Genomic DNA, 12,922 nt, shown 5'->3' on the forward strand with positions numbered 1-12,922 from the left:
GAAAGGAATGGGGAAGCTCTTTTCAATGGGGCCATTTAATGGAGAAGCTCTTTGGAGCCAAAACTTTAGGGCTGCTCTTTTTTGTTTTGTTTCTGAAGAGAACATATGTAGTGACCCCTCTGCCTCCTGGAGAGGTAAGGTTCAAGCAGTAACTGTTGGAAGTCTTTCTTTCTCCCTTGTCTTCTTAAACATAAATAACTTTCACAGTTCATCCAAGGCTGTTGGATGAGGTGGTCTCTTAACATTGGTCATTATTCCTGCTCCTCCACCTCACCCAGAAACAAGCCCTTGCCCTTTGGGTGATGATCTTTTCTTAGAGCAATCTAAGAGAACTTGTTAACTTCTCTTTGCTTCCTCCAAGTTGCTCTTCAAAGTTACTGCAGGAGATGGTGTGTGACAGGAATCGGTCATTACTTTTTTTTCTTCAGTTGTTCCACTATGTCCCTCACCAACTGTAAATGGTGAGATGGAGTGTAAGATTATGAGAATGTTTGTCAATTCAAGGCCACTTCAAGTAAGTGCTTCAGCACAAAAAGGAAGACTATTGGTGTTAAATGAGACCACTAAGCCGAGGGAACTATATATCCAGAGTAGTTAGATATAGTTTATTTTTGTAGGGAACTCATTGAGGAAGATGCAGTATTGGACACAGGTGTGAAGAAGTTCTATTTGAAGATGTCCCAAGGGTACCCTGAAGGAAGGAGGCAGCTAGAAAATAAAAGGTAAGGCAAGGAAAAAAGGCCATCGCTGTTAAGTGGGAGGGACCCCTGAACCACAGAAAACTAGAATACAGAAATAAAACCACCACCCCCTTAAAAAAAGCTGTACAAAAGTGAAGCAGCCTATAAAAGTTGATCTAATATTTTTACTTAATTTTAAATTCTGTATTAAAAATTAATACATTAAACTCTTACAAAAGTAAGGCACATGCAAAACATGTTGTGCAACTTCTGACTTTCAACTCTCTTATAAACTAACAAGCATTATTTTAATTTGGCATTTCTAAAGAGTAATTTTTCCCCATGCAGGATATGTGGAAGAAGGTGAAGTTTGACATTGCACCAGTTAAATCTAGATTCTGTGCTTTCTGTACTACAGTAAGCAGAGATGGTCATATGGTACAGTAATACAAAATAAAAACCAACTCAAGTACAGATTCTGAAGGTGATGACCAACGTACAAAATTTAAGAATGTGAAGTTATATCCATTATAATACATCAATAATCTTATTCAGTACAGGATGATTTGGCAACTCCAGTCTGTGTAATGCCAGTGTGCAATTCCTAGTTATCGGTGTCATACGATGCTGAAGACCATGGAAAGATATTGCTCATAGGAGACCTGAATCCAGCCATCTTGATCAGTATCGTATCGTCGGAACACATCTGTCAGCCTCTGAAAAGGGGGGAAAAAAACCACACATTTTTGTACGTCGGAAAAGTTCAGACTGCCATGTATTCCCCTGGCCACTTACGTTTCTATAGCTTTATGAACACTTTCTGTTCATCCCCTCTGTAGACACTTTACAATCTCGTGCATATTGAGGTAGCTCTTTGCCGTGTCTCGTGCCTGAGCTGCGTAGCAGATCTGATTCTAAAACCACCGTATGATACAATACCTAAGGCTATCTAGGCACTTCTTTACAGACAAGACAGCTTTTTATAACTGGCTTTCAAGTGGGGGAAAAAAACAATGCACGATTCTCCTGAGACATTTGAGAGTCACCTGGAGACAGAATCCAATGAGTACCCTGTCCATTTCTCATCTTCTAGCCCAACAGGCTTTATCTATCATTAGTATCCGAGTTGTCTCTGTATAACCCCAGAGATGCCAGGCAGTACAGAGAGCGGACCAGAATAACTACCAGCACGGTTTCACTAACACTAGCTGAATGATACTCCATTTCAAAGCCCTCTTTACCAGAGTTTAAGTTTATAACAAAGTACAATCGGCTTATATTACAAATGAATATAAAGGCAACTGATGTTTCAGCAGACTTATGGTTATAGACATAAAGCTAAAAGGAGAAGAACAAAACACCTGTATGCAAATAACAGAGATGATACTACTGTTACAGGGCACTGCTTTCTCTTCATGTTGCCTGTCGGAAGATATCTTAAGATACTGCTGCAATGCTGGCCAGTGTAAGAAGAGCAACCTTTTTCCTATCCTACTAAAACTCAGCTTGTTCACTGCTACAGTTTCCCAGCTTTCCCCCAAAGTCTTACATATATTTCAGAAAAGTCAGATACACTTAGAGAAACCTTAAGCAATGAGGTAAGGAATCATCCAGTGATTGATTTCTAAACAGAACACCACACCTGTAAAACTACAGTTCTCTGTCTCTCTCTCTCTCCACTCATGCATTTCTGTTACTGAAAGGTTGGGGGTTTTTTTGTTTGAAATGTCTTTTACTACCATTGCCCCTGCAGGAACAGCAGTGACGAAAGACTGAATAATTCAGCTGCTAGGTCAAATTCCTTTTAGTCAGAGCCTTAAACAGAGAGAGATACAAAAACCTCACAATTCAGATTATGAGAATTATGGGCACCATGGGACACGACACACTCCAGTTTTAACACACTCAAGATCCAGAGGAAGTGTGTGTATTAAACTAATGGAAATAGCATTAAGTGTTTTCCTTTTAAAACACTATTTTACATTTTTTTTCCCCATAAAAGTATTTAACAGGTCAAAAAAATTGTATCAAATTTACATGTGATGCGAATGGATAACAAGTGAAGACCAATAAATGAAGATGTTTCTAGCACCTCTCGTACACTTTATTCAAATGGTTTATTTATAAGCAAGTTCTAGATCCAATATTTAAATTGATAACCGTAAAAGTTTAAGAAAAGGTGATTTTTTTTTTCAACTGACATTAAAGTACATGTCCTTTCTTACCTGTAAAACAACACAGCACTGAATAAAGTCATCAAAAGCAACTTGTCCTCTTCCTTGTCTGTCAAATTTCCGAATAAGGATATCGTAGAATTGATCAGACAGTCGGTAACCTTGGAAAAGAGAAATGCTTTAAAAGGTTTCAATTACTGCAGTCCTATAAAAAGAACTAGGCTGTTTAGCAGGCGTGTATAACAAAACCAGAAAACAGTAAGCAGTTAGTTACAGGAGACAGGTTTTTTTTGCCAAATATCTCTGTGTTAAACTAAAATGCATGCAGTGATGACCGTGCTTAATAATAATTATAGGCAGAGTCACAGTAAACATAATTACTGATTAAAGTGACTAGTTGGTTGAGGGAATGGTTTAGGGCTGCAACTCAAGTTTTTGTAAGTGAAGTCAACTAAATGAAAGTTCCTTTTGCCATCAGAATGCTACTGTAGCGTAGACAGCTGGCTTCGTTTTAAAAAGCGGCAAGCTGCATCAAGCACCTTTGTAAGTTCTGACATTTACCTGAAGTATTGGCAACGCTCTCAGAGCAGCTAACGGGAGACAGAGAACATTCCACACAGGTACTGACACATCCAGTTTCATTTTTTCCATTAAAGGAAATAGCTTAAAAAGTGCTTGTGGCATGGGTATCTTTAAAGGTACCTTATACCTAAAAGGATAACTGCATTTCACCTGCCTCATTTTTAGTCACATTTGTCAGAGCAGTACAGCCTGCTCTGTAGACGCAATAAGAAGCTCATCTGATGACATAACCCAACCATAAAAACTGTAATTACAAATGAATTACCAAAACCTGTTAGTGCTTGCTTTAGTTCATTTTTGTCAATCATTCCAGAATTGTCTCTGTCATACGTTCGAAAGACATTCTGCCAGTCTGAGATGTACTTCCAGACTCCTGTGAATTCATTGAAGTTCACACCACCTTTGTTTTCTCTGTCAAACATGCCTGAAATAAAAAATAAGAAACATATAAAACCTTAATCATACTACTCTTCAGTAAGATCTGCTAGTATTTTAAGAAGGAAGCGAGAGCGCTTTGTGGAAAGTACTGAAGACAGAAAAGAAATTGCAAAAATACAAGTGATATTTTGGAAAGTACTGCCAAAAAAAGCAAGTAGCTGTCCACCGAAGGAGGATAAGATAAAGCAAGATAAAAGAGGACCAGAATAAATCACAGAATGTTTGGTTTTCCTGGGTTTTCATTTCCAGTCTGAAAGTATTTAGGGCTTGATTGATCATCCAGTGACAAAAAGAGAGAGAGGGGTTGTTCTTTTCTAAGGACTCATGAAAAGTCTACATCTATTGACTGCCAAAAGTGCTGGCATATTCATCTGCATTTGACTTACTGATACTGTCATCATTACACAAACAGCATGTTGCACAGCGATGGAACGCAGACTGCTGCTGAATACTTATTAAAAACAAAGCGAAAAATTTAGTCCTTGGATTTACAAACTGTATGATAGAAAAGATTTTTTGTGCTTGAATTTTTATCCTTCTGTTCTACCACCATCTTCTACATCACTACTGGCAATTATTTTAGGGCTAAAGAATTCAAACAGTGTAAAGCTTCTGTTTGGTCTTTTTGGAGCAGAACATAAGATTAGAATGCAAGACAGGAAAATCTAGTTACGAAGATAAGCTGTATAATATCTTTTTAGAATATTTAAGCTGACAATTTTGCCACACATAAATTACATTTACTATCTATTCAGTTGTACAGTAACATTTTCTCAGGACACTTTGACAAGTGCATGTGTGTGCACACAAAGGGCATTCCTGTATTATTCAAAAGGGAAAATATTTGAGTTTAACTTAACTTATTACTGCTGGGCTGTTGGGGGGGGGGGGGGGGGCTGGGGGGTAAAGACATATTGAAACATACCACCTAACAATGAAAGACCAGCTTGTTAACGCTACAGCCAAATTAGTTCAAAAGACCTTTAAACAGGCCTTCATTATTACAGTAGAAATATATATTGTATATGTATTGTCATATTTGTACATACTTATTTCTTTAAAACAGTGCAGCAACTGATAGCATTCTCAATTGTCTGAACAGATCACAAAACAGTGTCTTGACTATTTCACATCACACAACTACACTCACCAAGAATTGACCTGACTGTTGCTGGATTAAATGGCGTCCATGTGCCTGAAACAGAAAGAATTACTTAGTTCCTCAATACTAAGTAACATCTAAAAAAAAATGCAACCAACCAACAAATCAGATGATAAGAACTTACTTAAACAGTGAATTCAGAGCTAGATGACATGGAACTAGCATATTATAAAATAAGGCTGTTTTGAAGTCATTATGTTCTTGACCATTCAGAGATTACTTCAGACCAATGCTTTACAGATACTACACAAAACCCAACATTTTCCAGGCTGCACAAAAAACCCACAAAAAAACCAAAACCCCAAAACCTTGGAAGAACTAAGAAGGATTTTTTCATCCCAGGTAGTCAGGAGGTATTGGATAAAAGGCAAGATCAAAACTGAAGTCCCACTTTTTCTACTGACGGTAGCAGAAGAGTTCTAAGTTATAACTCTAACAAGGTCTCATATCTATTCCTCAGTAAAAACCCATCTGCTTATTTCCTATTTTACAGGTGCATTACTCCAGGGCATTTAGTTTCTGACAAGTGAAAAGAAAAGGTTCCTAACATGGCATAACCACCCAGTGCAGTTTAGAGTTGAGTTTAGTATAAATCCCACCTCCACTGCTAAATCAATGAAGTGTTAGTTTAAATTAGTATTTTCAGGCCACGAAATGTTGCTGCTTGAAAGGGCCTGAGCAGTAATCATCTGAAGAGGAGCTCTGTACTTCTCTGAATATTTAGAGGCTAGTCACTTTGGAATAGTTTTCACTTGGTTGGGAGCATTCCAGAGTGCTAGGAAGCATTACGCTTTAAATTAAGAGAAATACTGTGCCTGATCTAGAATTTCACCATCAATTCTCTTGAGCCTGTGAAGGAACCAGGAAGACCAAGAAGCATGTATTAAACTCCCTGAGGCTGAGTGCAGTGACCACAAAGGAACCAGTAAGACTAGGCATTTGCAACGATGCAGTTAACTGACCACAAATACCTAATAGAAAGGCTGCGTTGGTATTAAGCAGGCTTTGTGAAGGCACGGTTGCTTTGCTGGATCAAGCTGCAGTGGTGTAAGTAGTGCTTATACCAGTGCTGAATTTCTCCCATGGAAGGGAAACTGTATCAGTGTAAGTAAGTCTACAGATGCAGCAACAGGGAAAAACCCTATACTGTAGGCAGGCCATATGACTATTTGCACATAAAGAAAAACATAAGCAGAGAAGAAGAAGAGTAAAAATGGCTCTGAAAATGCTTAAGCAGTATTTTAGACAGAGAACATCAGTACCTTAGAGTTGTATGTCTCCTGACAAAAATAAAAAATAATGGAATTATTAATAGGGTGCCAGCATTTAACTCTGAACAGAATAGAGGAAAAAGTGAAAATATAGTTTGAAAGTTAACTTATTTAATGTTGAAATTTTCAAGAGACTCATATAGACGCCATAGAGTGAAATTAGAGCAACTCCAGTGCTGAAGAACTGTACTGATTTCAACCTGTTCCAATGAACAGTGAAAGACTGTTCCTTCCTCCTCCCCTGACTCTACTATTAACTTTACATGGCAGCACAGAAAAAAAACAAGAAGGAAGCATAGGATTTTATTACATATTATATATACTAATTATTATTATATATTATATAATATATATTAATATTAAATATTTAATATATTATATAATTAATAATTATTATATATTAATTATTAATCTATATTAAGTATATATTTTATATATTTATAGGATCATATACACAAAGTGATGATCAGTCCCTCCCAGGTAAGTATACTGTTATTTGCATAAACTTGACATGTTGAAAAGCTGAGTGTCAAAAACACATTGAACTTCAAATTTTAATGAGCACTGCAGACTTTTTTTAATGTTTTAGAAATAAACACATAACATTCTTTTAGCCCATGTTAGATTGCATGAGAGCTACACGCAGCCATCCACTAGAAGATATATTTTGAAAAGAATATAGTGAATTGTTAGTGACTTTGGTGTACAAGATCTAGAATCTCTTGGAATGAAGGAAGCTTACAGTTCTGTAAATACTTTGTCTAATAGTGAATTCACTTGGTGGGGATTCTTCATAACTGCAAAGCACTGAAACTGCTAATCTACACTGTAAATAAGGAAAGAAAAGAGTTCAGATGATAGTCATCACTGCCTCTTACCCTTAAATTCAATCAATCAGATGAGAAGATATTTAAAATATATAAAGTTTAAAACGGCAGGTAAAAGCCAGGTTCCCACAGTTATAAACGTCACTGTAATCTTAAATGAAAACAGTGACTTAATCAATTTAACTTAGCTTTTGCTGAAGTTTTTATTCAAAATAGTATTTTAGTTATGGATCAGGTCCGGCAGCTACAATATATTGCTTTTAATTTATCAGGTATATTATTAAACAAATACTCTAGTAAATCCAGTTTAGTTACAAGACCACAATTTTGCTAAATAGAGCCATCCAAATTTATTTCAAGTCAGGTGATTACTGACAGAAAGGAGCCTTTCAGTCTGTGTGCACTGCAGCTCACAACATCAGTTTAAGCCCTTCTCAGTCACAAAGCACAGGAAGGATGAAGGAATTAAACCTTGGGAGAAGGGAAACTTGATATGGACTCAAAGGTGTACAAACAGCTTCAATATGCACTTTTTCAGATTTCTAAGTGGAAAAAACCCCCACAAAGTACAACCCTACCCACCCTAAGTCACCAGAGCAAAGTAAAAATAGGCTACTGGAAAATTTTTTTGGTTTTTATTTTGCTTCCATGAGTTATTTGACCATACCCTAGTTACTCTTTAAGCATTATGACAGGGAACTGACAGACTACTAGAAAGTTTTAATACTAGATCTAGAGTGCATCTTTCTACTTTGTTAGGAAAGAACCCCAAACATGGCTCATCTGGGAAAAAAAAAAAAATTAAAAATTACCATCTTCAATTCCTGCACCATACTGTATGAAAAGATTCTATGTGCAGTAAAAAGGCTGGTTGTAAACAGCTGATCTTTGGCCAGGTTATACACTGATCCTGGTTAAAAACCAACAGTTCAGTAGTGATGAGCGAGGAATATATAAACCACTGTTTATGTTTTCTAGGAAGCAGAGCTGGAAAAAAATAAAGGGATGTGCATGCCTTCATTCCCCAGAATACAAATCAGTAATGTTTACAATAGGTACTCAGTTTATAATGCATTATTACTAACATGCACCAAACCCAGACAACCTCCCTTGAAATAAAAAAAACCCAGAACAGGAACAACGTTAGCAAAAAACAAACAAAAAAATCAATAAAATAAAATCATGAGGACTGTCCATTTTCTTCCTCCCCTTCAGCCTTTTACTGTAGATTAAATAGTATTAATCAGTGGTAGGAACATTCCCCCCCTCCCAGTCAAACCAGTCTCACATGAAACTTAATGTTAAGTTTACAATGAACTATCTCACTGCTCATTTACAGACTTACCATTGGATAATGCCTGCTGAAGTTCATTATCAGATATTATTCCACTCCTATCTTTATCAACCCTGGGGGGGAAAAAGAAGTGGTAAGCTTTAAATGGCTGAAATTAACAGGGTCCACTTAGAGAAGGCTTCAACATTCTGGTTCTTACTCACCAGATAAGATTAATCTTTTCCTGAAAAGTCACTAACTGCATTTTACTTGGTAAACCATTCACAGTTACTGCAAATTAAACGCTTCATTCAGACTGATGAGACATTCTGGAACATGATAAAAGCTACAAAGAAAACTGCAAGACTTACTTATGAGTGAAGAGACACACAAAAACACACACTGACAATAAAACAGTTTGGGCATACTCCACACAAGAAAGTATTTTTATTTATTTATTTTTAAAAGAACTGGTTAAATCCACAAAATGCCTAATGTCACACTAGTAAGCTGTTTGGCTCCCAAATTGGGGCCTCAAGTTTGGCACCCGGTTTCTCTCAGTAACATGTTGGCAACGGAGACAAAGCCACTAATGGAACCAGCGCAAAGTACTGAAAGAATCGACTGCAGGGCCACGACCCCTTTCAAAGGGGTTCAAAAAGTGAAAAAGCACAGGCAGGTGCCAGCTTCCATTGAGCCTTCACGGTCTACTGTCTTAGAGAATGAAATTATATCCCAAAATTAATAAACTAAGTAATTTCTGCCCAAATAAAGCAGGATCATGCCTTCTTTAGAAGGATATCTGAAAGTGGTGGTGACTTCCCTCCATTTTATACAAGAACCTTCTCCTTGACACTGACAGTTTTTACTTCCCCTCAGTTACCACCATTCCAGAGTCCTGCTCAGCTGATCCCTTTGCAGAAGCTGTTTTTTTTCCTTTAGTCCTTGTTGCCTTTTTCTAAACCTTTTCAGTTCATTCTACTAGATCACTTCCCCATCTCAAAAATTATATAAACCGCATACAACATTCAAATTGCAAGCATAAATTGCACAGATTATAATAACAAAAAGATACTCCCCTTTTTTATTCTCTATCTTTTCTACGTATTCCAAACATTTTTTACCTTCTATGAGCTGCTACTAAGTGCTAAGCTGATATTTTCGTAAAAATGCATTATGACCTACTTATCTTGCTCCTGAGCGTCATCGGTCAGCTTAGAGCACATTCATTTTATATACGAAATGATGCAAAATTAAAGTGTGTCTTCCTCATGGACATCAGGTATCTACTCTGGATTTCATCTGCCCATCATACAGTGATCATGATCTGGCCATGACAGGGTGATATGACGCAGTCATTCAGGACCCATGATAAAGTGATATGACCCAGTCGTTCAGGACTCTAAAGTGCTCCTGCAAGTCTTCAGAGGCCTCACTTACTTCAGGAATCAGTTAGTATCACCAGCAAACTTCACATGATCATTCACCTTCCTTTCCCCCAGTCGCTCCTGAACATATTGAATAAAGATCCCAGAACAGCTCCATCTGTCAGTGTGGCAGATGACCACACAGTCTTCTTTTTAGTCAGTTATTTATCCACCAAAGGACCCTCCCTTTCATTCTACATATACTGGATTTCTTTAAAGGCCTTTGATACTTTTGTATGTTGAGAGTCCCTGTGGAAACTATACAGATTATATCAATTGCACCAGTTCTAGCCATCACATCCATACCCAATCCTTATCAAACATATTCCAGGCCTTACATAGTAGTCTGCCAGACAGGAATACTTTCAACAAAAGCTATGCAACTCTCCTGACTAGCTATGTTATTTAAAATGGTTTCTACTGGTTTGCCTGGTGCAGAAGTCAGACTGTTGATCTTGTTTCTTTCTGGACCCTTTAAAAAAACAAAATGGCATCATGCATGCCTCCTCCAAGTTCTCAGATTAAGTGGTTTCACGTTAGGCTGGGTAGGTAAGCAGCCTCATTCCTGAGTCACTCCTGAGTTACTAAGTAAATACTAGCCAGTTTTAGCAATTTATTACTGTTTGTCCACTCCTTAACCTTTTCTTGCTGTCACTAGAGTCAAGATAGATCCTCTGACACATCTCCCATAAAAATGGATCCAACGTAGGAACCTCCCCAGTTTCCTTGACACAAATGTGAAGAACTCCTTTAGCTTCTTTACTACTATGGTCTCGACAGTGTGTTTTTTAACACAGGCCTGCTAACTCCCTTGCAAGTTCCTGCTCCAGATGTATTCAAGAGAATATCTGTTGGTAGTTTCTAAGCTCTCCATTAAGCATTTATCAGATTCCTTTTTAAGCCTTCCTGTACTGCTACACGGATCCTCCAGACTTTACAATCCTTTCTGGATTCTCAGGCCAAAAATGACTTCAGCGTTTTCAAGGTTACCTTCTCGCTTCCATTAATTTCCCTTCCCTTGCTCTAAAATCCAGCCATACTTATTCCTCCTCAAGCCTTTCTTAAAGCTCCCCCTCAGATTCCTCCCACAGGGATATAACCGCGATGTTTACCCGCCCTGCAAGGCCCCACGGCAGCCAAATCCTACGTTGAATGCCCAGGGCCGGTGACAGGCTTCCCGTAGCAGCTGACCGTTTCCGCGCACCGCCCAACGCCCGCTCCCTCCCGGTGCCACCTCAGGCAGCGGCATCCCCGCAAGGCCCGGCCCGGCCCGCCCGCCCAGCAGCACTCGGCAGCGCAGCCCGCGAACGACGAGGGTCGCGGCTTCCCCCTCAGCGCGGCGGGCCAGGCCCGGCCCCGCGGGAAGGGGGTGCCTCGGCCCAGCAGGGCCGGCGGGGGGAAGCCCCCCTCAGCCCCCTCCCCGCAGCCCTTAGGGCGGCACACGACGCGGATCGCCCCACGAGGACCCCTGGGGAAGTGGGGGGGGGCGCGGCGGCCTCACCTCTGGAAGACGTTCCACAGGAAAGTGGGGTCGGGGAGCGCGGCGCCGCCGCCGCCGTTGGGCCTGTACTGATACCCCGCCGCCATGGCTCCTCCGCGGAGCCGCCGGGCAGCTCGAGCCTTCCTCCCCACGCTTCCGGCACGGGCCGCCTGACGCAGCGCGACCGGTGACGTCGATGAGCCGGGCAGGCGCACCGGCCCCACCCCGGGGAATCCCGAGAGGGCTGCTGCGCCGCCCGCCCGTTGCCACGGCGACGGCTGCGGGGCGGGGGCGGCTGGCGCGGGGCGGGGCTGGGCCCCCCGGGCTCGGTGGGGGCGAGGCGAGGCGAGTCTTTCCCCCCGCGTTAGCAGGCACGGTGGGCGGTTAGCCCTGTTTTTCCCGCTGGGAGTTCTGCGGGCTCCGGCACCGGCGCTGCCCAGCCCGGCGGCCCGCCAGCCTCGGCAGCGGGGCAGCCCCTCGGGACGCCTGAGGGAGGGCGGCGCAGCGGCTGCCGGGACAACGGGCGGAGCCCGAGGTAACGGTCCTCCGTTGAGCGCAGTGCGGCCGCTGCCCAGGGCCGGCGGCTGCGGCTTGATCTTGAGCGGAGCGGGCAGGGATCCGCGGTCACAGGTTAATGGCGCTCCCCGCCACAAGCCCTCATCCCCTGTGAGGGTTTCTGCAAGGGCGGGAGCCGTCCCTGTGACCGTTCCGTGGCAGGCAGGGAGAGACTAAGGGGTCCCCACTCAGGGGAGGTGGTTTGTCGTGGAGGGGAAATAGCTTAACATCCAAGAGGTAAGAGGGTTACTGCTGCAGAGGAAGAAGGGGGTATAAGGAGAAACAAAGCCTCATGCACCAATTCCCTTAGACAAACTAAAGATCAAAAGCACATAGGACAAGAACTTCAGGCACAGGATTGAAACTGAAGTACAAGCCAAATTAGTATCACCTCAGTAATTCTTAACTGAATTCTTAACTGAGGGGTGAACACAACCCTCCAAAAATCAGCTTCATTCCCTTTCCCCCCATCTGCAATTTCTAGGAATGGTGTGAGGTCCCATGGGACCTGGAGTGGCTCCAGACCTCACTAAAACTCCTCACATACAGAGATATCGACTTGATGCTCTACTGAACCGTCCTCATCCTTTGGGACACGCTGCCCCTGCCAATAAAAAAAAGCCACAAGCTTTGTTTTATCCTTTGTCCGAACTGCTGACCTTGCATGAATCTCTTCCAGGGTAAGGAGGAGTCAGTGAGAGCAGTGGAATGGCACAAGGTCTGGATGTTCACAGGCTAAACAAGTTACATATACAAACTCTAGAACATTAATTAGAACAACATAGGCTCTTGTCTTCCTTGTAGTTATCTCTGACAGCTCTGTTCAGGTACTAACAGATAATGCCTTCATTGTGTCCTTCATCAAGTCATTTTAAATCCACAATTTTCTAGTAATATTTTATAATTAGAACAGCTAATATTGAAAGTTAGCTTTAAGCATCAATCTGCAAATACTGTGGAAATAAAAACCAGTATCTTCTGTTTTCAGAAAACTATTAAATCCAATGTTTATTCACACTTCAAACAACAAAAAAAGATTTAAATCTACTGTAG

General features: G+C 41.0%; 1 protein-coding gene across 3 annotated transcripts; it reads right to left on the reverse strand.

The window, feature by feature from the left end:
- Positions 1–584: 584 nt before the first annotated feature.
- PDCD6 (programmed cell death 6) lies at positions 585–11,421 on the reverse strand. Of its 3 annotated transcripts, XM_050892918.1 has the most exons (7): positions 11,336–11,383; positions 8,632–8,753; positions 8,480–8,541; positions 5,025–5,069; positions 3,702–3,860; positions 2,906–3,015; positions 585–1,396 (listed from the first exon to the last, which is right to left on the reverse strand). In XM_050892918.1, the coding sequence occupies exons 2-7, from the start codon at positions 8,670–8,672 to the stop codon at positions 1,298–1,300; spliced, it is 516 nt and encodes a 171-aa protein (XP_050748875.1). In that variant the 5' UTR covers positions 8,673–8,753; positions 11,336–11,383; the 3' UTR covers positions 585–1,297. The 3 variants fall into 3 exon arrangements, with proteins under 3 accessions (XP_050748875.1, XP_050748874.1, XP_050748876.1); XM_050892917.1 differs by lacking the exon at positions 8,632–8,753 and having other exon boundaries at positions 11,336–11,421; XM_050892919.1 differs by lacking the exon at positions 11,336–11,383 and having other exon boundaries at positions 3,708–3,860; positions 8,632–8,703.
- Between the last annotated feature and the right edge of the window lie 1,501 nt (positions 11,422–12,922).

Source organism: Gymnogyps californianus, chromosome 2 (genome assembly GCF_018139145.2).
Source record: "Gymnogyps californianus isolate 813 chromosome 2, ASM1813914v2, whole genome shotgun sequence".
Taxonomy (NCBI): domain Eukaryota; kingdom Metazoa; phylum Chordata; class Aves; order Accipitriformes; family Cathartidae; genus Gymnogyps; species Gymnogyps californianus.